Raw genomic sequence first — 25,031 nt, forward strand, 5'->3', positions numbered from 1 at the left:
ATGGCTTGCTGGGTGTTCTGTAATCGCTGTTTCCAGCCACCCCAGGGGACGACGTGTTTCAGCCTGACTAACTGCGGCCACGTGTACTGCGATGTCTGCCTGCGCAAAGGTCAGGGCGGGGTTAGGGCGTTGAGGGCCCTCGGGCCAGGCCCACACCTGGACCCCTGGGCTGGTGGGGGGGCGGGGGCCTTCCAGGGGGTGGGGCTTCTGGGGGAGGGGCCCTGGGGGGAGAGAGTCAGCAGGCCTGGCGGGTGGGGAGAGGACCTCGGGAGCAGTGGGCCTTGGGGGAGGGCGGGGCGTGCGGGGGTGGGGGGGGCACAGGCCGAGAGGCTCCCGGTCACGACTCTTGGGCTCCTGCCTTTAGGCTGGAGGTGGGGCAGGGCCTGTAGGGGCCACAGGGAGGGCAGGCAGCGCGCCGGCCGAGTGTCTCAGTTCTGGCACTGGCCCGCCTGCCACGTGGGGTCTGACCTCAGGTAGGTCCCTGTAAGGACAAGCGCAGCCGGAAGCGGGGGGTGGGGCGGTGGGGGATGCAGAAGTGTCCCCAGCAGAGGGGTGGGAGGAAAGGGGAGGCCTGAGGCGGGAGAGGACTTCGAGGGAGGCCCCGGCCCCGCCTGTGGGCAGCGGGCAGTGACGTGATCGACGTGTACTTTTTTTTCTTGTGAAATGTTTTTATTGACGTATAGAGTTTATACAGGAAAAAAGCCTAAATGGAAACGCAGTGAATTCTCATAAAGTGACCTACCTGTGAAACCAGCTCACAGGTTAAGACTCAGAACATCTCACACACACACACCCCAGGCCTCCTCAAGGAAAACCACTGTCCTGACCCGCGTTGGTGTCCATCGCCTTGGACTGTTTAACGCCGGTGAGCGGGTGGTCCAGCGGGCAGCAGGCTCCCCACACACACACCCGCCCCGGGTGGCCCCTGCCTGGGCCTCTCGCTGCGGGATCCTCGGTGCACACTTGCCCCTGGTGCCCCTTCCCTGCTGCTCGGGACCGACGCCGTGTCCTGGTGTATTTACCAGCTCGCAGCTGACCCTCGGGCTCTTCCAGGCTTTGGCTGTCACAGGTGGTGCTGCAGGCATGTTCATGCTGGGGTCTGGGGGCGAGCACCGTCGCGTGCCCAGGGGTGGTCTGGCTGAGTCTTGGTCTGCGTGGCTGGGGGAAGTGGAACTTGGCGGGCGACAGGACTTGGGGAAGAAGCGGCGCCCTGCACAGGGGAGAGGTTTCAGAGGAGGACAGCTGCCCGCGGGGCTGGACAGAAGCAGCGGGCAGGTTGGGCAAACCTGGGTGCAGAAAGGCATCTCGGTTTCCAACGTGTGGAGCTCGCCGGGGTTGTCGGTGGGGTTCCCGTGGCCATCCAGGACGCTGCGGGGAGACAGCGGGTTTGAGGTGAGGCTCAGGACCTCACTTTTGGACACGGAGGTTCCAGGGAGAGCCATGCAGGGAGAGACCGAGGGGGGCTGTGAGGACACATGAGGGTCTAGGAGTCCGGGCAGCTGGAGCACAGCAGGGAGAGGTTAGTGCAGAGAGGAGAGTGGAGATGCTGGGGTGACGGGAGGACTGAAGGCAGGGGATGCAGGAGCCTGTTCTCACCTGGGGAAAAGCATTTCCTAAAGAAGGTAGGTGGAGACGGGAGGTGGCTGTGAGGGGAAGAGAAAGCAGAAACGTCAAACCAGGCATCCCAGCGCAGTCAGCCAGCACATCAGCATGTGGCCCTGGCCTTAGTGGGTGGGTGACCTGCGTGATGCTGTGGGGATGGTGGGGACAGGCTGGCCTGGCTCGGGGCTGGGAAGCGCCAGGGAGGGCTAGGGGCGGAGCTTAGTGGGAGGGCGCCTGAGTGAGGATGGGAGCCCTCGGGCTGTGGGAAGGAGAGGAGGTGAGCACAGGGTGGAGGGTTAGGCCTGGCCTGGGGGGCCGTGGCCACCGTGTGGTGCAGGGGGAGAGAGGTGCGCATGACGGGCCTCTTCCTCAGTAGACGACACGGTGGCTTGTTTGAGTACCCCCTGCAGGGAACTGGGGGGAAATGACCCAGAAAAGCAGAGGGGTGCCCAGCAATGCTGCAGATTCCGCAGTGTTGGAATCCTGCTTCTCAGCCGCGTTGAACTGCAGGGTGAGGGGGAGGCAGCCCCGGGTTTGGGCTGCTGTGCTGCCTGGAAGGACCCGTGGCGGGTGGATGTGGACCTACAGCTGGTCTCCAAGCTGCCTAGTGGAGAAGCCAAGATCAGAGGCTGTGAGGACCAGGCAGCGCCGAACCAGGAGCTGGAAGCGAGGGGGATGGAGTAGGGGGAGCCCTAAGGGGTGCGGGGCCAGCCAGTGGGGGAGGAGCACGTGGAGGCGGGCATCCCACGGGGAGGAGGCCTAGCGAGGGAAGGTGGCGGTGAGGGGGACGTGACATCTCCATCCTCAGCCCCTCACACTGCCTGGCCTGTCTCAGGAGCTCAGTAAATGCTCGGACGCCCAGTGAGTTGTCCCAGTTGCCACAGGGGTGAAGCCGAGGGGCAGAGCAGAACACTGTAGCTGCCAGGTGGGTGGGAGGGGCTTTTCATTTTGTAGAGTTTAAAATTTTAAGTTAAGTTATTCCTATAAAACCTGATTGTAAGAAATATCTGGGACTGATCTAAGTCTGTGTTGTTGATCTTTATGGCCACCATTTTGGAGCATATTTGCAAAACAAGAAAAAAAAGATTGTTACTTATGTAAGTCTTTTCAGCTATGTGCACGCCCACAGGCTTGTCCACTGCAAGTGCTGTAATCCTGTGTACTTTTGCAAGAAGGTCTGCATTTATGTATATTTAAAAGCACTACTCACTATAATAGAATAAAATTTGCTTTCTATTATAGGTAAAAGGAATGAATGCTTGATTTGTAAAGTTCCATGTCGTACAGTTCTGCTTTCGAAACATGTAAGTTGAAATCTGTAGTATCTGAAAGTTAATCACAGTGTTTCTTTTTAAATGTGACATTCAATTTTTAGTCATTTGCGGTGTCTAAAACTTTTGTTTGTTTTGCTACGTGCAGTAAGAGATCTTACAAGCTTTCTGCATAAAGTCCAATAGCGTGGTTCTGAATACCTTGCACAACTTTCTCCTTAGCCAGAGCCTGGCCCCATTAGGAGGTGTGGTGCTCCTGGGAACCGAAGTCGGGTGCCTGTGTTTCTTCAGTACAACATCAGCTCCTCAGGAAGGTGGTGGAGTTTGGTTTTCCTGGGGTCATTTCCAATTAAGAGGGCTGAGGGAAAGTCGGTGAAGTTGATTCCTTCACATTTAGGGTCTAAGATGTGTATTTGATCTGATGTTTAATCTATAAAAATTGCTTTTCTGATTACAAATATAAAATTACACAAAGCTCAAACATAACAGAAAATCATAACAGAGAATGTGAAAGTCCCCCAGATCCTACTTCCCGAAGATGATGACAGCCAGGAGTGTGGCTCCTTTTCTGGGTGTTAGTGTGATTAATCTTTTATAGGGTGTTTCCCAGTTGACACTACATTTTCTAAAATGTACACACCCACATTCTCTAAGTGATTGCGTGGTATGACAGTATCTTCCTATTGGTAAGCCTTTGGGTTTTTTCAGTCTTTTTACTATTTCAAACAATCTTAACAGTGAACTTTTTTTTTTTTTTTACCATAGTTCCACATACTTGTAAGGCTATTTCTAGAGCATAAATTCCTAGAAGTGGGAAAGCGAGGGCTTTCTGTTGGGGTCTCCGTGCATGTGGAGTGCAATCACTCCCCCGCCTTCTGTCCCATTCGGGGACTCCGTCTGTAATTCCCCTCAGGAAGGCCCTGGGACCTAACTACAATGAGGTATCACCTCACACTGGTCAGAATGGCCGTCATCAAAAAATCTACAAACAGTAAACGCTGGAGAGGGTGTGGAGAAAAGGGAACCCTCCTACACTGTTGGTGGGACTGTAAATCGATACAGCCACTATGGAGAACAGTATGGAGTTCCTTAAAACACTAAAAATAGAACTACCGTGTGACCCAGTAATCCCACTATTGGGCATATACCCAGAGACAACCATAATTCAAAAAGACATATGTGGCTTCCCTGGTGGTGCAGTGGTTAAGAATCCACCTGCCAATGCAGGGGACACAGGTTTGAGCCCTGGTCCAGGAAAATCCCACATGCTGCAGAGTAACTAAGCCCGTGCGCCACAACTACTGAGCCTGCGCTCTAGAACCCACAAGGCCACAACTGCTGAGCCTGCATGCTACAACTACTGAAGCCCACATGCCTAGAGCCCGTGCTCCACAACAAGAGAAGCCACTGCGATGAGAAGACTGTGCACCGCAACGAAGAGTAGCCCCTGCTCACCGCAACTGGAGAAAAGACCTCACACAGCAACAAAGACCCAGTGCAGCAAAAACTAAATTAAATTAATTAATAAAAAAAAAGACATATGCACTCCAGTGTTCATAGCAGCACTATTTACAATAGCCAGGACATGGAAGCAACCTAAATGTCCATCGACAGAGGAATGGATAAAGAAGATGTGGTACATATATACAATGGAATATTACTCAGCCATAAAAAGGAATGAAATTGAGTCACTTGTAGAGATGTGGATGGAGCTAGAGACAGTCATACAGAGTGAAGTAAGTCAGAAAGAAAAATTTCGTATGTTAATGCATATATGTGGAATCTAGAAAAATGATATAAATGATCTTATTTGTAAAGCAAAAATAGAGACACAGACGTAGAGAACAAATGTATGGATACCAAGGGGGAAAGGGGTGGGGTGGGAGGAATTGGGAGATTGGGATTGACACATATATACTATTGTTACTATGTATAAAATAGACAACTGATGGGAACACACTGTATAGCACAGGGAACTCTACTTAATGCACTGTAGTGTCCTAAATGGTGGAGATATATGTATACATATGGCTGATTTATTTTGCCGTGCAGTAGAAGCTAATCCAACATTGTAAAACAACTATACTCCAATAAAAATAAATTTAAAAAAAAAAAGAAGGCCCTGGGCCCTGACAGGTCAGTGCTGACACCCTCACCTCCCTCCTGGCCCATGGAGGTCTTGGTGTAGGACTGGGTTCTCTGTGGGCGTTAGTCTGGTCTCCACTCACTGGGGCCCCTGCCCCTAGTGTGTAGGCCTCACCCAGGCCCTCAGGGGAGGTGTGGCTTCTGTCCTGTTTCCCTTGGAAGACGGGGCTCGAGGCGTTGGGTGCTGTCCAGGGTCTCGGGTAAAGGTCAAGCGCAGGGCTCACGTGCACGTGGAGCCCTTGCCATGGGCCCCTGCCCTCCTGGCGCCCTGCTCACCCCTCCTCTGAGCCGGCAGTGGATTCTGGAGCCGCTTCCCCTGCAGCCGCCCCTCTGCAGGGTCCTCCAGAAGCTTCTTGGGGGGCCTGGCCCTTCGAGTGCATTTCCTAGTTTCTAGCTCGGATCTCGCTTTCCCTAAGTGTGGTGTTACTGTCATTTCAGCGGAGATGGGGAGCGGCTGGGCCCGTACACTTGGTACAGACTGGGAGGGGCGCAGGCTCCTGGTCTCGTTGGCCTGTGTGTGTCCTTGTCCCGGCCCTTCTGTGCCTCTCGTGCTGCTGTGGCCGGGTGGTGGGTGGGGGTGGGAGGCAGGTGTATCTGCACGAGGAGTGTACGTGGGCAGGTGCCAGTTCGTAAACCCTACTTTTTCATGTTTACTTTTTAAATAACACGGGGCTTTCCTGGTGGCGCAGTAGTTAAGAATCCTCCTGCCAATGCAGGGGACATGGGTTCGAGCCCTGGTCCGGGAAGATCCCACATGCCATGGAGCAACTAAGCCCATGTGCCACAACTACCGATCCTGCACTCTAGAGCCCGCGAGCCACAACTCCTGAGCCCGTGTGCCACAACTACTGAGCCTGTGCTCTAGAGCCTGTGAGCCACAACTACTGAGCCCGCATGCTATAACTACTGAAGTCCGCACACCTAGAGCCCACGTGCCACGGCGACTGAGCCTGTGAACCACAACTACTGAGCCCGTGCACCACAACTACCGAGCCTGCGCTCTAGAGCCCGTGAGCCACAACTACTGAGCCTGCGAGCCGCAAGTACTGAAGCCCCCACGCCTAGAACCTGCGTGCCACAGCTGCTGAGCCCATGTGCCAAAACTGCCGAGCCTGTGCTCCGCAATTAGAGAAAGCCCATGCACCAACAACGAAGACCCAACGCGGCCAAACATAAATATTAAATTTATTTTTAAAAATAAATAACACATACTTGTGAGCAGTTTGAAGTCGTGCCCATCGCTCTTCCCACTTCTGATTTCACTGTTTCCTTTGTATGCGGCTCCCCCCAGCAGCCTGGAGCCCCTCAATACTGCCCTTGGTCCTCGAGGAGGTGGCACCGTCCCTCACCCGCGCCGTGGAGTACTCGGTGCCCCTTGGACGCAGCCGTGACGTCCTTGTGGCTGAGTCTGGGCCCTGAAGCACATAGAGCCCTGGCCCGTGGAGGCAGTGGCGATGGAAGCAGCCTTTTCTCTTTCAGACGGACTCCGACATCCAGTCACTCTTCATGGGCATAGACGGCCTGTGCAGGAAGTACGCAAGGGAGACCTCCCAGGTGAGTCCTAGGCTTTGCCCTCAGCCCTTGGAGACTTGGTGTTGTGGAGACCAGTCCACTCTGGACACATGGTCGGCGAGTGTCTCCCACCCGCACTGTGACGAAGCCGTGCTCTCTGTCCTGTGGTCTCTGTGCCTTTGCTGGGCGTCAGGACACAGTGGTCCCTTGATCAGGACGCCCCACTGAGCCTCATGATTCGAGGGACGGACCTTAGATCTGGGGTTTGGAAGGTGGGGCTGGGGCTGTCTGGACTCCGGACAGTGGGCTGCTTTGTGACGCTGTCCTCTCCTGAGGGTCACTTGTGCAGCCCTTGCCCACCCTGTGGCCCCTGTGGCATCTGTGCCTGCCCGACCCTCCTCCTCGTCACCGTGCACGTCCCCCCTTTGCTGCTTCACACACTCGCCCCTGTGCCCAGCCTCTAATGCTGTGCATCCGTGCCCTCCTCACGTTCCTCCCTGGACGTCACTGGACAGCCTGTGGTCCCCCCAGCTGTCCTTCTGTTAAAGGCGGAGCCCCCACTGTTGGCCGCCTGCCACCTGCCCTCGGAGGCCGTGTGGAGGAGCGGCCAGGAGCCACCTGAGGCCGAGGCCCTTCCCTGGGGCAGCGCCGCTTGCCCGACTGTTCCTGCCCTTTGGCCTGCATGTCTGGAGGCCATGGTCAGCCAGCCTGCCGAGACCATCCCCTCCCCTGGGAGGCTGCTCTCTGGCTCCGACGTGGCCAGAAGCACTGGTGGGGCCATGGCTGTCCCCCATCATCCTGGGACTGCTCCAGGGGGACGCAGGGGTGCCCCAAGCCTCAGCATCAGCACAAGGTGAGTGCTGGGGTCGGCGGTTGGGGACTGCCCGCATTGCCCCTTTTGCAGTGGGACCCTCTTTCCGGCCAGGTCCCCGGGGCCAGAGCTGCCTGTGTTGGGAGGTACACAGGTAGCCCTGCGCCTGGAGGAGTCTCACCAAGAACAGCCCAGCATGGGGCCTGGGGCCGCCCCTCCATCTCAGGCCACACGCCCCCGGCGTGGAAGGAGGACCGTGGTGGGGGCAGCCCAGCGGCCTTGGGTCTGCCATCTGGTGGTTACGTGCCCGTCTCAAGTGCAGAGCGGCCGCACGACAGAGGACGTTGCAGCTCGCTCTACGTGCTGGCCTGTTGGGTTTGCTGTTACTTTAAATGAATTTAATAAACATCTTAAATTTCTCTCAAGATTAGTTTCTTGCAGGGTAAACGTTGGCAGGTAAGACCCACATAACAGCCTCTGTGGGTCCTCAGCGACCCGAGGAGTGTGTGGCCGGCCTGGGACCGAGGCTGTGAGCGCATGGGCGCGGGCCCTGGGTGTGCCAGAACCGGGCCAGTTCCTGCACCGGGACTGCCCACTGACCCTCCCGATCTCGTTCTGCCCCTGAAGCCTCCTTCCTCTGACGCCTCTCCCCCACCAGCCTCTCCCCTATCAGCCTCTCCCCTGAGACCGGAGGTGGGACGCAGGCCAGCGTACTGGGCAGCGCCTGAGCACTCGGCACGGACGCCCGCAGCCTGTGCTGCTCCCAGGCCCACGACCCCACCTGAGGGCCCTGTGCTCCTCCTCCGGCCCCGGTCCTCCTGCCGCCCGCTGGGCACCAGCACAGAGCGGCTGTGCGAGTCAGCCACTCCTTGGTTTCTGAGCAGAGCTGGAACGGCTGCCGTCTGGCGCGGCCTCTAGGCTTCGTGCAGTCTCATCAGGCCTCGCCTGTGTCTCAACCCAGATGAGGACTCGAGCCCTTTTTCATTTTGTTTTGTTGGAACCATTTGACCCCTGCCAAGGCCACAGCGCTCAGCCTCGGGCACCCCAGCCAGTGCAGATGGCGTGTGGCCGCAGGGTCCGGGCTGCCCGGAGCCCGCATGAGCCTTGCGCTCTCAGTGGGGCTGCTCTCGCCTGCCGCTCAGGCACCCCACCGGCCGGCCCCTCTCCCAGGGCCAGCTTTGCCCGTGGCCCCGCCCCTGCTGTGGCCTCACCTGTCCTGTTGCTTTTGTATCAGCCACAGAGGGCCTGCATGCTTGTCCTTACCAGGGTCCTCATTCAAAAATGGCCTGCCAGAGTCGAGATAGCCACTGGCCTGTCCACAGGCCTTGCTGAGCCCCAGTGCCTGTGAGGCGGGGTCCCACGTGCCAGCTGGAGCGTGGCCCACTCCCAGCTGCTCCAGAACGGCCCAGGGCTGCTCCCAGAGGCGGTGCTGTCTGTTTCTCAGTTTGGTCCCTGCACCAAGACACGAGGTCAGGGGTCAGCGCAGGACATTAGTCTCTCGCCGCAGGCATAGGACACACGGAAGAGTGAGCTGTGGAGACAGGTGACTGTCACTGTGTCTTGCTGAAGGTGATTGGGGAAGGCGACTTGAGAAGTGTCTGTACAAAACCCCTCCCAGCTGTGCATGGCCGCCCCTCAGTTGGGAACCTGACGGCCCTGCCTCAATGCCCTGCACGCTGTGAGGAAAAGGCACCCGGTCACGGGCTGATGGGGGCTTCACCTCGCCCGGAGTGAGGACCCAAGGGTCTGCCTGCTGAGGCCCGGGGGCAGCAGGACTTGAGAACCGTTGGTGCGGTCCAGAGCCTTTCTGGGACAGGGCCTCGCGAATCACGAGGACTTGTGCAGTGGCGGCATTGGGGTCCCCTTGGGGCACCCCTTCCACAGGCTGACGCTCTGGGCAGAGCCTGTGTCCGTCGACCCTCCTCTGGGTGGAGATACGCGTCCCTGGTCTCATGGAGGGGGTGGGCTCGCTGGAGCACTGTGGAGCATGTCCCCTGCCCCAAGGGCTCTGAATCCCTCAGGATGTAGGAGCCAGGAGGTCAGGAGACTCTGAAGAGGGTTTGTCCCTCCTGACCACAGCCCCGCCCTCTGGAGGTGGGCTGGGCCAGCCTCCTTTCCACAGAGGGATTTTTCTCCCTCAGTTTGGACCAGACCAGTGAGCCCCAGGGAAAAGGCCACCGTCCCTGGATGTTTGCACGCATGTTGGCAGATTCCTGGGGAGGGGGTGAAGTGGGTGATGCGTTTATACAATGTGGACTTCAAATCCCAGTTTGCCCAGCACCCGGTTCTGCTGTGTGTCAGCTGTGCACTGGCAGCAACAAGAATTAGGTTTAAGCAATTCAGTTTAGTGTTTTGAGAGAGTGGGTGTCGTTGTCTGAAACTCCAGTGGTGAAAATAGCTCTCTTTCCTTGAGGAAATCACAGTCGCCATTTTCTAATGTATGTGGGCCCTCTCAGGGACCGGCCCAGGCTCTAGGCACCACAGACATGGAGGTTGGGGCTCATATAAATGGAGGACCAGGGAGGGTGCTGGTTCCAGGCGCTGCTGGCCCTGGATGTCCAGTCAAGGTCACTGGGCTCCTGGAATGGCATGGCCCTGCGTGTCTGCCTGGTGGCGTTCTTGCCCGATGCAGGCCCAGTCGGGGTGGCAGGTCAGGGGGTTCCTGGTTGGTCTGTCTGGTCAGGAGGCCATCTGTGATCCAGTTGCTGTTGCCTGAGGGACAGCACACGGTGATCGGCCCTTGTGGAATGTGTCCCATTCCATGGCCTGGGCCCCAAGGGCCACTGAAGCCACACGGAAGGGAGGCACAGCAGCCCTCTTGCCCACGCGATCCTCACGTGGAACCTGTGGCCCTCGCTGCCTCTGGGTGGCGTGCGCCTGACCGTGACCATCCACTCAGCCTGGGCTCTGCCGGCATCTGCTCTGGCTGCCAGGCAACAGCGGGGCCACGTCTTGGGAAGAGCTGGCGGCTGCAGGAAGTCCCCACCAGCCTCTGCGGCAGCCACTATGCGCACATCAGCAGCTGACACGTGTTGTCTTTGCAGGTTTCAGAATTTCAAGAAAAGCACAGGAGGAGACTGTTAGCCTACTACAGAGAAAAGGTAAGTCCAGTTGACTGGCAGCGAGGAGAACAGCGGTCGCGTCACCCAGCGCTTATTTCCTACACACGTGATTACCTGGACCTGGTGCACGTTCACTCATAAATAGCGTGAGGGGCGCTGCCACATAACTCACGTTCTGATTTGTGGTTTAAGAAATTGAGGATCAACGTGTTCCGTCTAAACCGTCACTTGGTGTAGTGCGTGTGGTAACTGGAAGTCGTTCAATTGTGTTTAGATTTCTCATTTGGAAGAGTCCCTCAGGAAGTCAGCGCTGAGGATGGAGCAGCTGCAGAGGTGAGTCCCCGGGGCACGAGGGCGGCAGTGGGCCTTCTGTGGTGACTGGTCATCTGTCTCAGCCCTGTCATAACCAAGGGTGCAGAGGAAAGAGCATTTCCGTTGGCCAGGAACTTCTGTCAAAGCAAAAATGCAGGAAACTAGAGGGGAAGAAAGGGAGACAAAAAAGAAGAATTTAAAAAAACATGAGTGGTTCCCCTTGGGGGGCCCCCTAGTGATTCCTGGGGTGACGGGAGGGAGCCTGGGAGGAAAGTGAACCCCGCCTGCAGTTCCCCAGAGAGCACATGCAACACACCCATCCCCTGGTCCGGGTCCTGTGGCAGCCCTGGGCCCATTGGCCCCCGGGGGTCAGTACGGCACTACCCGTGTTCAGCCACGTTCTCGGTTTTATGAGACATGGTATGAACGCAATGAACGTTCAGAAGTCCCAACTTGGGGGCCACAGGTTAACCTGCGGGGTTGCTGCCTGCCCAGCGATGACCCCCCTGCCCCAGTGCGTGGACTCCCGCCTCCTTGCTGAATTGGGCAGCTGAGGGCAGTATGGGCGCCCAGGGACCACCAACCAGAGTCAGAGCTGGGCGCCTGCCAGTGTGGACTCAGCCTCGTCTGGGGTGAAAAGGTCTCCACCCACCCGCCTTCATGATGGGGCATGAGCTGCCGGTGCCGCCTGTGAAGGCGTGTTTGGGGTCCGCGAGCTGCGGGCCAGCGCAGCGGCAGAGGAGGCCTCTCCCTACCCTGAAGGACTGCGGGGAAACAGCGCAGCCGAGACCTCCTGTGGCGGGCGAGGCCTGACCCTGACACAGGGACAAGAGGCCCCCGGGCTAGTCCCTGGGATCTGTCCTCCTCGGTGTGCAGTTTGCTTTCTTTCTGTGGAATCATGTCTTTCCTTAATTCTGGAAAATTTCCAGCCCTTACCTTTCCCATTCTCCCTCTGTGGCTCTGTCCCCACCTGGTGTCTGCACGTGGCGACCTGCTCCTTCAGACCCCGGTACCTGCAGCGCCCGCTCAGCCCCACCGTGCACGCCTTCTCCCCACGTCTGTCCGGCTGCTCTGTCTCGCCCTTCCAGCCCATCCCTGTGGCCAGTTGTGGTGCCGTATTCTCGCTCTGCCTCACAGGCACTTTGTTTCCCACCTGGTGTCTTCAGGGTCCAAATCTGCCTGTTTCCCTCGGGCTCCAGGTGGAGCATTCCTGGTGCGGTGGGTTCTGTGCCAGGCCCACCCGCTGACCACTCTGCATGCACCACATGGCCTGCGTCTCCCTCTTGGGGGAGCCTGTGCCCCCCACGCGGCACCCTTGCCCCAGACCACGCCTGCCTGGGTCTGCCCCGCCAAGCACGGCGTGGTGTCACCGCTGCTGACCCTGTCACAGGGCCTGTCTCGGGGGGGCCTTGGACACTCGCCCTCTCCACTCGCCCAGCGTGGCACCCAGTTTGTTCCACTGAGTCACTTGGAAGCAGGAGTGAGTGCCCTTCAGGGAGCTGGGCCCCAGCACGGCCAGTCCCCCTGCCGGTCGGTGGGCCGCTCAGCAGGCCTTTATTGAATGCCTGCTGTGTTCTCAGCACTGTTTTGGGCTCTGGCGAGTCAGAGGGAGCTCCCTCCATCCCTGTGGGATGCAGCCAGGCATGTGCAGTAACAGGCTGTGGAGGGCGCCAGGGGGCAGCGCCATGGAGAACAGAGGCTGTTTCTGTTTTCTTTACCTTCAGGTTGGAAGGAACTACTTGGAAGTAAACGTTTATGGCTCAATTAATGCCTTTTCTCCATCTATTTAGTGTGAGATTGTCGCAACAAACGGCTTTCAGCACAACAAAAAATCCAGTTTCAAGTAAGTGAAGTGATGCCTGGCAGGGGAGGGTTGTGACGAGGTGCGGAGTGGACCTGATTGGCTCCAGCACCAGGTTTCTCGCCACAGCTCCTTCGACAAAGCCCAACGGGCCTCTCTTCCTGCCACCTGACTCGTCAGCCTCTGAAAGGTGTGCACCCCCAGCCCCCAACCCCCGAACGTCAGCGGGCAGTGTTTCAGACGCAGGGGTACGTAGCACAGGCGCCGGCAGCTTGCGCCTGCCTCCGTTTCCATCCCTGTGGCCTCGGATCGGTGGGGGGTGGTCACGTGACCCGGGCTGGACAGCTGGGTGTTGTCCCCAGGACCCTCCTCTGATGCTGGGACAAGAGGGACGTGGAGGAAACAGGACGAGAGAGGGGTGGGTGTTTCTCTTGGGAGGTTGGAGTCGAGCCCACGGGTAGCAGGTGTGATGAGGGCGCCCGAGGCCCTGTCAGCCTGGCCGCCCCCGCCCCAAGCTCGTTCAGGAAGTAGGGAGCAGGCCCTCTTCCCGCCTCCTTGTGCTCCTGCGGGGACGCCGGCCACGTCCCACGCCAGCCTTTGGGCTGATTCATTAGGGAACTGCCGTGGGTCGAGTCCTACCTGCATAAAACGTGGGGGCCAGGCAGTAGGGTGGTCGGAAGTAGTGCTCCTGCTTCCGGGAAGCCCAGCAGGAAGCGGAGGAGCCCAGTGACAGTGGCCGGAGCGGGGCAGCCAGCCAGGAGGCGGCCACGCAGGGGCCTTCTGGGGGAGGCGGTGGGAGGGCAGACAGGAGGGCTTGTTCAGGCCAGACAGCGGGGGCTTCCATGTCCTTGGGTGGGTGCACGGTGGTTTACAGGCCTCGCTGACCACGGCGGGGCTGTGATCACCGGGCTCCCCTGGTACTCAGCAGCTACAGGAAGGAAAGCCGCCCGCGGGGCCTCGTGTGTTTTTGTTACTTGGTCATAACCAGGCCCGTGACTGTGTTTCACTGTCTGTAACAGGGCGGAGTCCATGGAAGTTGATCTCAGGCCCTCCCCAAGGAGAAAGGTAAGCGCACCTGCCCTCCGCGTGCCTGGTTCTCACATGCTTCGCGTGGATGGTTTTCTCGTCACTGATGACCTTGGAGCACGCCAGCTCCACAGACTCTGGGTGGCCAATCTCCAGGCGGCTCCCAGGAGGGACCTGGGAGGGAGGCTAGGGTGCGGCCGTGGGGCCACTGGGCTCTCGGGGCTGGGGGGGGTGCCCTCCTCCCACCACTGGTGTCTGAACTCAGTCCTGCCTGGAGGCCTCGCGCCGCTGTGGTCACTGAGTACACACGACCTGCGAGGTGAATGCCAGCATGTGGGCTGGTTGGCGAGAAGTGGTGCTCATTCCCAGGGAGCCATCCTAGAAGCAGATGTGGAGGAACCTGGGCTGCAGGACTAGGCCATCAGGGGCGGGTGGGCAGCAGAGCCACTCCGGGCTCCGGTGGGGAGATGCTTCCCACCCACTTCCCCTCGTCAGCCGTCTCCCATCGCCAGAAGGGGGTGTGGGTGCACCTCCGCCCTGCCCCAGACCTCAGCCGCTCATGAGGCAGTCCCCCCAACCTGGAGCTCACAGGTCCCTGCCAGCTCGCCTTTGCCCCAGGAGCTGGACCGCGAGCCTCGCCCCACATGTGGCCCCATTCTGGAGGTTAAAGTTTCCGGAGGTTAAATGTTCCAGAGATTAAGGCTGACGGCTCAGCGATGGTGTGTTCCTGGGCAGCACATGGGAAATTGTGCCTTGGGACCAGAACGCCACACACTGACTTGAGATTCCAAAGTGAGGTTCTAGACCAACATCTACGCGGGCTTGGGTGGACCCTTGTGGACCCATGTCCCCATCTCAGCACTCACCCCTCGCGGTGTGGAGCAAACAGGCACGGCCACGTTCCAGGAAAACCATCAGTCACAGGCTGTGGCTGCCAGAATGGGACGCGCGTTTTCAGGGAAAACTTGTCCCCCCAGTGACCCACCTCCCGGACACCCCGTCAGCCCTGGGGTGGGTGTGCGCACACCTCTCTGGTGGGGCTGCCCTGAGACCCCGAGCGGGGCAGTGAGGTGTCTCCTGGAAACCCCAAGACCCCCCAGGAGGTCCCACAGGCGGCATGGCTGGGCCCACCCTGTGGCCATGGAACAGAGGGCAGCACCCGCGCTCCCTGAGGTGACCCCGAAAGGAGTCTGGTGGTCTTGGCGAGGGAGGTCCTGGAGGAGGAGAGCGGGATCCTGCCCCCCCTCCCAACCCCCTGCACCGGGCCTGGGTCCTAGGAGGGAGGGAGAGGCAGAGCCTGCCACCTGCCCTCAGCCGCGCCTGCGAGCAGAGAGGGACCTACCGGTGAGGTTCTGCGTGGGGACTTGGACCGTGGATGCTCGAGGGCTAGCTCGGCAGGTGCTGGTTCCCCGGAGGGGGTGACCCACGTGTACAGTGAGGGCGTGCTTGAGCCCGTGGACCGTGGGGAGGCGGTGCTGCGGGCAGTAGGCGGGGGCCTCCCAGTCGTCCCGTCCAGGATGTGGCCTCCAGTGAGGACGTGGACCCGCAGAACCCCGAGGGGCTGCACACACGCACGGCCCCACCACGCCTTCCTGGCACGGGGCCTGGGCCTCTCCAGAACGCCCATCCTCTGGTGGCAGGAGCTCCCCGCAGAGTGAGGTGTGTGGAGGAGGCCGTGAAACAGCGTGTCAGTCACGTCCCACAAGCCAGCCCAGTTGCATCACGAGGACTTGGTGGCTGATGGGCCGGTGGAGGTCAGGGGACCCACCCCAGAATGCAGCCCAAGGTTGGGCCCGTCCCTGGCCCTGGCTGCCCGGATTGGGTGTGGTCCCGCTCTGCCACATCAGCCCAACCACCTGGCCGTCCACGCAGAGATGTGCTCGCAGCTGAGCCCGGGGTGACCGTTGAAACCCTGAGGGCAGCCGAGTACGGCTGCCAACAACCCAAATCCTCGACAGCAGCTCCCAGGCGTGCTCGAGGAAGCGGGTCCTGTGGGGGCCTGTCTCAGCACCCCCACTTCCTGGAGCTGCTGCGTCCACTCCCTCCCCCGGCCTGGGCCAGGGCCAGCGCTCACCTGCGTCACAGCCACCATCCTGGACGTTCCGCATCTTTTAACTCTTTCTGTTTCGCCTGTTACTGGAGCCTCCCCCAGATAGGTGTTAACCCTACAGGAGCGATTTCGTCTCCGTTCTTTGATAACTTTTCAGAGTTGGCCTGTGCTGGACACTCGTGGCCTGACATGTAGGACGTGCCGGAGGTGGGAGAAGGGGCAGGGGCCGGTGCACAGGCGGCCGCAGAGGGGCCAGGGAGGGTGGCCGAGCTGGAGGGAGACTCTGAATGCAGCCAAGAAACAGCAGCAGCAGGAAGGGCTGTGAGGTCAGGCCCTGCTCACCACGAGCCACGTTAAAGCTATGGCAGCAGTGGGACGAGGGCACCCTGAGCAGTGAGCGTCCCCAAGCCAGCCCTGCCATTCTCACGGACCCTGGAGAGGCCCTCGCCTTGGGCACGAGCCTGGAGTGGGTGGGCCGGGGAGGGAGGCCAGAGGGAGGGGAAGCTGCTCCGGTGGGTGGGCACCAGGCTGCCAGGCAGTGTGACAAAGCGTTCGAGGGTGGGGGCCTGTCCCTCCAAGGTCAGAGTCTTGCCAGCAGGCGTGAGCCGGAGGCAGGGCCGGGGTGGGGGCGTTTGCAGAGAGTGCCCTGAAACGAGGCCACTGCTGAGCTGGCGGGGAGGCTGCTTGACAGGAGCAAAGGGCCGTCGTGGGCGCGGGAGCTGGGAAGGTGGGCCCGAGGTCACAGCAGGGGCACAGGTGGGGCGGTGGCCGAGTCTAGGGCCCCAGGAAGGGCCAGGACGGGCTATGGAGATGAAAAGACGGGCACAGAAGCAGGGCCAGGCCTGGGTTCCTGGCAGCGGCTGTGTGCCCCACCCCAGGTCCCACCGTGCAGTTACAGTGAGGGGGGCGGCTCCGGGGGCAGAGCGGGTGGGGTGGGGCGCCGCCTGGCGGACGCTACCGTGTGCATGGCGTGGAGCAGGCCTGGCGCCGGGCACTGCCCGCCAGCCCTAGCCACACCCGTCAGCATCTGGATTTCAAGGTGACAACACGCTCCCCAAATGAGGATTTACTCAGGACTTTGAAATTCCTAATGTCGGCCAAGAAGTTGGGTTACTTTTCCGTTTCTGAGACTCTTAAAAGTACTCAGTGGATCCTTCGTCCACTCACCGCCGTGGGCCCTGCCCACTCAGCCACGTTCGCACACAGAACGAGGTCAGACAGGAGTTTGTTTCTCAGGCAGATGAGACTGAGGAGCTGTGTTCTTAGCAGATGAGCAGATTCTTTCCTCCTGAGTGGCAGCGCTGGAACATTAACAATTGTTTTTTTCTTACAACCTAGTGTGAGGTCGCCACTGGCCTGACTAGGATCTCTCTGCTCAGTCCACCTCGGGATGGACGCATGGGTAAGTGGAGACCCGCCACCTTACCCCAGTCCACACGTGCTGAAGGACTTACCCGGTGGGTGCGGGTCCATGTGGAGGCATGTTTCCCCCAGAATGGGCCCCTCCTGGGTCCATCCAGGGCACCTATGGTGCCCCACCTGACCCAGCACAGGGGAGGTGGGCCCTTGTGGCCTGTCTCCTAGGCTTTGAACAGGAATCCTAGGACCTGCTGTGCTTACTGGTGCTTGCTGGAGTGGCTGCTGGGTGAGCACACGGCCCCTTCCCCGGGGGGTCAGCGTGAGCCTGCCCGCCTGCCCAAAGCACTAGGCTCTGGTGCACACCCCATCTCCACCCCAAGTCCCTCCCTCACCAAACTCGGGCCAAGTCCCTGGAAGTTTCCTCGGTGTCATCATGGAAATGTTTACATTTGAGATGAATGCTTATTCATTCTTAATCATCAGCTCCTCTGTTTTCTTTCTTGCCATTGCTTCTTGCATCTCCGTCCTTAGATTCATTTTTTTTCTTGCTGAAGTGGAGATTCTGATAGTTGCCTCTGAGGTGTAGGTTTTCTGAGCCGCATCTGTCTAGGGCCTCTTGGTGCCGCCCTTGCACCTGAGCACCTGGCTGGGGCTTGATTTGCTTCTGCACTTTGGAATCGCTGCTGCACCTGCCCCTTCCTCCCTTCCCCTCCCCTCCTCTCCCCTTCATGGACGCTGTGCTCCCAGCCTCAGCTCACAGGTAAGGCCTGTGTCTTCCTGTCTCCCTTGCCTGCCCTGCCCTGGAATCCCAGGCCGTCTGTCACTCCAGGGCCCTTTCCTCGCATGCTTCCCGCCTCTATCCTCCTGTGCAGCTGGAGTGTCTGCCCATCAGGGTTCCCTTGGTTTTGGAGGTGGTGTTTCCCCTGGGCGCTGGGGTGTCCTGTGGGCGTCAACGTCCTCTCCGCCCTCGTGCCTGGCCCAGTGTCCCCGCCTTGTGCCCCCACCGTCATGCTGCTGTGCGGGTGTGGGTTTCAGGTCAATGTCTGCAGGCCGGCCTGTGGTAGGAGCCCGGCGCTGGGAGCATCTTTCCCTCAGGAAATGGGGGTCTGGCAGATAATGAATGTAGTTCCCTGTACTGTTACAGTAGGACCTTGTTGTTTATCCATTCTATCAATATCTTGTAACAACCTAAAATGGAAAAGCATCTGAAAAAGAATATATATATATGTGTGTAACTGAATCACATAGCTGTACACTTGAAACTAGCACAGCATTGTAAATTAATTATACTTCAGTTTTTAAAAAACAAAAATGCAGTTTAAAAGAGGAATTGAAATAATTACATTGAAAAGCATTTAGAAGGCGACACGGGCAGACTAACAGAAAAGAGAATGAGGTGCAGACAGTAAATAGCAGAACGGCAGGTGCAGGTGTGCGTCAGCCACCCAGTACCCATGAGCAACTGGCCACACCAGTGAAGAGGTGCCCCGCATGCTCCCACAAGAGATGTGCTTGAACTACAGCAGCACAGACACGTTACAAGTGAAAGGACACCGTGCGTGTGGCAGCCAGTTGAGGGCTGGGGTGCGGCATGAGCATCAGAGAAACAGACTAGGACAAGGACTGTTCGGGAGACCAGGAGCAGAAGGAACACCCCGTGGTAACAGGGTGTCAGGAAAACACAACAGTTACAAATGTTTATACACCTGACAGCAGAGCAGGTACGCAGAGCAAAAGCTGCCCATGGAAAGAAGAGCCGACCATCCAGTCTGGGGAGCTCGGTGTTTTCCCTTCAGAGGCGGAAAGCTGTGAGGGAAGCAGGAATGAAAAAGACACAAGACATGTAGGGAACAAAGAGCAAAGTGGACACACTGATGTCAGCCACGGACAGCATCGGGTATGAGTGTGTGGCAGATGCACACATCATCTGATGCAGACATCAGACTGCTGCACACTCTCTGCAAGGGACACATCTCGGACCCAGAGGCACAAATAGGCTGAGACAAGATGACATACAGGGTGCATCAAGCAAGCCAGCCAGTACAGAGCTGGAGCAGCTGTCTTCACATCGCACACACAGGTCATAAGATAGGAAACATCTCTAGAGACAGAGGGACATTTCATGATGATTAAAGGTCCATTTATCAGGAAGACATAACCGTCAGTGCAAACACACCACAAAAGAAAGTCCCCAAATGCATGAGGCCAGAGTTAAAAAGAGAATTAATTCAACACATGATTTGAGCATTTCAGTAGCCCACTATCAATAGTTGGTGGGACAACTAGACAAGTGATCAGAAAGAAGATAAGAGACTGCTTATCTGACAAATGTGATACCACCAGCAACAGCAGAGTGTACAGTCTTTCCAAGTGCAAATGGGACATTCTCCAGAAAAGATCACACAGTGGGACATAAAACAGGTCCTGATACTTAGGACTGTTCATATGGAGTGTATTTTGGGGCCACAATGGAATTAAATTGGAAATCAACAGAAAAAAAATTCTGAGAATAAAACAAATATTTGGAAATTAAACAATGCAATTATAACTAGCTTATGGACCAAAGAAAAAATGTCACCAGTAATATCAGAAAGTATCTTGAACTGAGTGGAAGAAAATACAGTGTACCAAATTTATAGGATGCAGGTAAAGTGGAGCTTAGAGGGAAATGTATAACTTTAAATGCTTATATTAGGAAGGAGATCTAAAATCAGTAATCTAAGCTTCCACCTTAAGAAGCTACAAGAGAATAGAGTAGAAATCTACAAAATAGGAAACAAAAACAATAGAGAAAACCAATGGAACCTAAAGTTTATCCTTTGAAAAAATTAGCAAACTCTTGCCTAGACCAAGAAAAAAAGAGAACACAAATTACTAGTATAAGAAATGAAAGAAGGAACATCATTACACATCCTACGGATAATAAAAGAATTACAAGGAATATTATGAACAACTCTGCCAACAAAGTAGATGACTTACATGCAATGGACAAATTCCTAGAAAATATCAAAACTACCTCAAGAGGAAATAGTAAGTCTGGGTAGACCTCTATCAAATAAAGAAGCTGAATTAGTAATTTTAAAATCTTTCCACAGAGAAAAGCCTAATTCTCACTGGCTTCATGGGTGAATTCTTTGAAACATTTAAAGAAGAACTAATACCAGGCCTACATAAACTCTTTCAGAAAGTAGGAGAGGATCAAAGACTTCCCAATTCATTTTATGTCAGTGGTATCTTAATAACACAGCCAAAGATAACATGAGGAAAAAACTGAACAATAATTTTCATGAATATTGGTGCAGAATTCTTTAAAAATATACGAGACAGGGCTTCCCTGGTGGTGCAGTGGTTGAGAGTCCGCTTGCCGATGCAGGGGACACGGGTTCGTGCCCCGGTCCGGGAAGATCCCACATGCCACGGAGCGGCTGGGCCTGTGAGCCATGGCCACTGAGCCTGCACGTCTGGAGCCTGTGCTCCACAACGGGAGAGGCCACAACAGTGAGAGGCCCACGTACCGCAAAAAATGTATATATATATATGAGGCAATCAAATCTAGCAACATATAAAAAGATTTATATACCATCACCAAGTGGGGTTTATCTCAGGAATTCAAGGTTATTGACATCTGAAGACCAATTAACTATATTAGTAGAATGAAATACCTAAAAAACAAGATCTTTACAACAGAAAAAGAATTTGACAAAATTCTGCAACCATTCGTGGTAGAAACTCTTAGGAGACACGTACTAGAAGGGCACTTCCTCAGTCTGATACAGAGCAGCCAAGACCCTAGAGGTGGAACCTTTTCCCTGGAGACCAGGAACAGGGCAAGGATGCCCACAGCCGTCACGTCTGCTTGCCTTGTCCTGGAGGCGCTAGCGGAGCAGAAATTAAGGCGCATAGGTTGGAAAGGAGGAGGTGTAACTACTTTGTAGACAGCTGATCTTGCTGTAGAAGATCCCAAGGGGTCTGTAAGAATACTGTCAAGAATTATAAATGAGCTTGGGAAGGCTACAGGGTGCAAGATCTATATGCAAAACTCCATTGTAATTCTGTATACTGACAACCAACAGTCCAAAATTGAATGTAGCTGATAGATCATAACTGTCAAGGTTTCCTTCTGGACTTCCTGTTCTGTCAATGAGTATATTCCATCCCTCCTTTCATAAATGCCACATTGTTATGGTTACTTGTGCTTTATGGTTAAGTTTTGAGATCAGACACTTTGTTTTTAATTTACCAAAGTAATCTTGGCTCTTCTAAGGGCTTTGCATTTCCATATGAATCTTAAGATCCACTTGTCACATTCTACCAAAAAAGCCTGCTGGGGTTTGATCGGAGCTCATCGGTTTCGGGGGAGTTGCTCTCTCAACTCTCCTGCGTCTTCCAGTCCATAGACCTGACGTGTCTGCCTCTCCGCTTACCGGCCCCTGATTGACCTGAGGAATCATCGTTTTCAGTGTATGGGTCTTAGGCGTTATCCATAAACTGGTACCCGAGTAGTGAGTTATCTTGATAGTGGAATTTTCTTTAATTTCAGATTGGGTACAGTTTACATGGGGCATCTTTTCGTTCCTTGCTTTCGCCTGATTGTCTTTGAACCCAAAGTGTGCATCTTGTGGACAATGTGTGGTTGGATCCTGCTTGTAATCTCTGCCTCTGACTGGAGTGTTTATGTTTAGTCCATTGAGTCAGCATAGTTACTAATAGGTTTGGATTGATGTCTGCCTCTTTGCCATGTGTTTTTGGGATTTTTTGTTTATCTGTATCTCCTTAACTGCCTTCTTCGGCATTAACTATTTTTAGTGCCCCGTGTCCCCTCAGAGCTGTGACTGCATTCGGAGTCGGGGGTCTCTAGGAGGTCAGCGCCGTCCTGAGGGTGGGACCTAATCTGATAGGATTCGTGTCCTCACAAGAGACGGCACACGCAGGAAGAGGTCACGTGTGGACACAGCAGGAAGGCACCGTCTGCAGGCAGGAAGCGGGATCCCCTGGAACACCAGGAGTCAGGTCTGCCGGCGCCTTGATCTTGGACTCCAGCCTCGGGGACTGTGAGAAATAAACGTGTGTTGAAGCCCCAGCCTGCACTGGTGGCGTGGCAGCCAGAGCGGACTGGGAGACGCGACCTTCCATTGATATTTATGCTGTCTCGTTGTTTTCTTGCCTCAGGGGTAGCCTTGTGCCTCTCATCGGCCACCCAACTGGATCCTGGTCAAATGCAGCAGCTTTGCCCGTGCAGTCCGTTTACCCGCTGCTTTGTGATGCTTTGTTTATGTGTAGTCACTTAGGTTACATAGAACCCCAGCGATAGGCCTGTAATGACTTCCCTTACAGAAACTCCCGTGTCCTAAAGATCAGGAGAGGAAGCAAAAGCACACGCTCCCCTCGCGCTTGTCAGGTTTGGGCCCACTTCCTTCCTGTGGAACCAAGTGCTTGTCGGTGGGTATTCCTTTCAGACCCAAGTACCGTTTTATTGTGGGGCCGTTTGGCTAGCTGTGAATTCTCCCAGTTTTTGTCACCTTTGAATGATGATGTCTTCATTTTGAGGATAGTCTCACTGGGCAGGGAATTCTCAGACGCCTGTTCTTAGCACTTCGCAGAGGCATCCTGCTGCCTCTGGCCCCTCCTGTGTTTCTGGTGAGGAGTTGCCACCCTCAGCCATGTCCTCGTGTCCTGTGTGTGATGAGTCGCTTTTCCCCTTTGATCTGAAGACTATCTCTGCCCTTTGCTCACTGTGGCTTTGGAGGACTTTTTGAATTCGTCAAGTGTGAGTCCTTTGACCTCGCCCTGCTCTTCCAGGGTGACCGTGGCTGCTCTGCAGGTCTGTGCGAGCTGGCGCCCAGGCATCTCTCAGGCAGGGCAGCCTCTCTGTGCTCAGTTTCTGCGGCAAAGCTGTGCCCTCCCAGTTCCTGCAGGGTCACACCCGGCCGTGCCCTTTCCTCCTGCTCTCAACCCCCGACACAAAGGCGCAGGTGCACAGGGGCCCGCTCACGGCCCAGGCAAGGAAGCCCCCTTCCCAGGCAGGCGGCAGTGGGTGTCCGAGCACAGACGCTGTTGTCTGTCTTAGACAGTGTCCTAAAATGGTTCCGTCTCATGCTCGGTCTTGGGGAGGGGCTTCGCGGATTTCAGCTCCATCCAGCTGGAGGTCCCTTCTCGGCAAACGCTGCCTGGGTGAGTTGACGAGCCGCGGGTGCCTCAGCCTTGCTCCCCTGCCGGTCTGTCCCACGAGCTTGTGCACGAGGCCAACCCGTTCCCACGTCTCGGGCCGCCCACCCGTCAGTGCCCAGGTCTCGTCCACAGGACGCAGCCTGTCCACCTGGCAGCACAGGGACACGAGCGTCCCCACATTGCCGACCTGGATGGAAACTTACCCTCTTTAAATGTCAACATGTTTTCCGTTTAAATTTTTCAATGGAAATCTTTCCAAATGTATTGAATCACACCGCTTTCCTGAACAGAAACTCGGCCCTGACTTGGATGTGTCCTGTTGGCTGTGGAGCCTCATCCGGTCATTGGCTTTCAGTCAGGCTGTAGCACCGGCCCTGGGGGCGGCTCCTTGGTGCTGCCCGGGCCTCCTGCGACGCCTGGGGTCACCGCCCTCAGGACCAAGACCTGCCATGGCCCATGGTTCTCAGGCAGGACCCGAAAGACCCCCTACTGAGGGCCTGGCACCCGCTGTTCCTGTGGTCAGAGCACTGCCCACACGACCCATGAGTTGTTGACTTCCTGAGGCCTCGGTAGCCTCAGCTGTGTTGATAACCGTTGTCCCCATGAAGTCCTGTAAAGCATACGTGAGAAACTGCTGCTGCTGCTGGCCATCGTGGGGTCGAGCATGTAATCACTGAATAGACGATTGTACCCGGGACCCGTCAGGTGTGTGAAGCCAACAGATCAGGAGCCACTGCCGTGCAGGAGGAAGGTGGACTCACGGTCCCTGGAAGCAGGCGGCATGGCTGCCAGGAAGGGTGAGGTGGAGGCCTGGGCCAGAGCCTTGGCTGCGGTTTTCAAGGGAGGAATGGCAGGGCCGCGGGAGAGGCTGGCAGGCTTGAGGTTGGCTGGCTTGAGCAGTCTCTGTGGTTGCAGGTGTTGGGGCCGTCCCGCTTGTCTGAGGTCCAGCCAGGCTGATGAGGGCCGAGTGGGGCAGCAGATGGAGGGGGGGTTCAGAACTGGTTCTGGATTGGCCGCTCTTCATATCAGAGGCATGCTGCACTCGCTCACAGGCAGACCGGGACCACCTCTGGGAGTCAGCCCGCCCTGGGAGGGGCAGTCCCTCCGGGGTCAGCAAGGCCCCCAGACGCCAGACCCTCATAAAGTACAGAAAACAACAAACACGATGAACGTAACTGCCGAGATGGTTTATCCTCCTGGTTCTCAGCTGTTCTCTGGGGCTTCCTGAGGGTCACCTGCAGTGGGCAGTGTCCTCACAGTCCACACAGCCCAAGACAAAGAGATGAGACCCCCATTGCCCACTTCATGCTGTGCAGCCTTGGGAAAGGCACTCACCCTCTCTGGTCCAGGTTCTTTGGTTATGAAAGGGGTACCATGAAAGGACACAGAGGGAGCCTAACCTAAATGCTGTCTACCCTTCTTTCCCTGGCTTCCTTCTGTTGAAACTCTCCAAAATTTAGATGCAGAGGAATTCAGGTATTGAGGAAGAGCAGTCTTTTCATGTCTGCTCCCTGGTGTGACTAAAGCATATCAGGGATCATTTACGTCTTTAAAAGAAGCTTCTTATTAGCCCAGAAGCTGTCAACAGGCGGAAGTCGAGCTGTGTAAAACTCCTGTGGTCTGGGTGGAGGTGACACGGCGGTCCTGGCGCCAAGGATCGCCCGCAGCCTCACGCCCTCCCTCTTGTCCCCGGAGTGGTTGTCAGAGTGACAGGAGCCAAGGCTTAGAGCGCAGGTGTCCAGACATTTATTGAGCACCTGCCGCATACCAGGGGCGGCCCCCAGCGGAGTCCGCGGGCAGTGTGGGTGTGGGCCACCAGCCAGCGCACATGGGTGAGAAGATGGGGAAGAGGATGGGATCCGCACCCTCCCGGGGCGGGGGCAGGGCTCCACCTGTGGCAGGGATGGGGAAG

At 56.6% G+C, this 25,031-nt stretch overlaps 1 protein-coding gene across 1 annotated transcript; it reads left to right on the forward strand.

Annotated features, from left to right (window-relative positions):
* Nucleotides 1-23,612, forward strand: RNF212 (ring finger protein 212). The gene is made up of 12 exons (XM_060096629.1): nucleotides 1-109; nucleotides 2,845-2,906; nucleotides 6,498-6,572; nucleotides 10,386-10,442; nucleotides 10,678-10,736; nucleotides 12,506-12,558; nucleotides 12,646-12,706; nucleotides 13,536-13,581; nucleotides 16,931-16,994; nucleotides 17,934-17,973; nucleotides 22,773-22,950; nucleotides 23,475-23,612. Exons 1-12 carry the CDS (start codon nucleotides 1-3, stop codon nucleotides 23,610-23,612), a joined length of 942 nt encoding a protein of 313 aa, XP_059952612.1.
* Nucleotides 23,613-25,031: the final 1,419 nt, after the last annotated feature.

Source organism: Mesoplodon densirostris, chromosome 1, assembly GCF_025265405.1.
Source record: "Mesoplodon densirostris isolate mMesDen1 chromosome 1, mMesDen1 primary haplotype, whole genome shotgun sequence".
Classification (NCBI taxonomy): Eukaryota; Metazoa; Chordata; class Mammalia; order Artiodactyla; family Ziphiidae; genus Mesoplodon; species Mesoplodon densirostris.

Bases quoted from the DNA above. Each gene is read 5' to 3' on its own strand.
- RNF212 (XM_060096629.1), top strand. From the start codon at position 1: ATGGCTTGCTGGGTGTTCTGTAATCGCTGTTTCCAGCCACCCCAGGGG. The intron at 2,907-6,497 runs GTAAGTTGAAAT...TTTCTCTTTCAG, and splicing joins CAGTTCTGCTTTCGAAACAT to ACGGACTCCGACATCCAGTC. The intron at 22,951-23,474 runs GCAAGGAAGCCC...ATTGGCTTTCAG, and splicing joins GGGGCCCGCTCACGGCCCAG to TCAGGCTGTAGCACCGGCCC.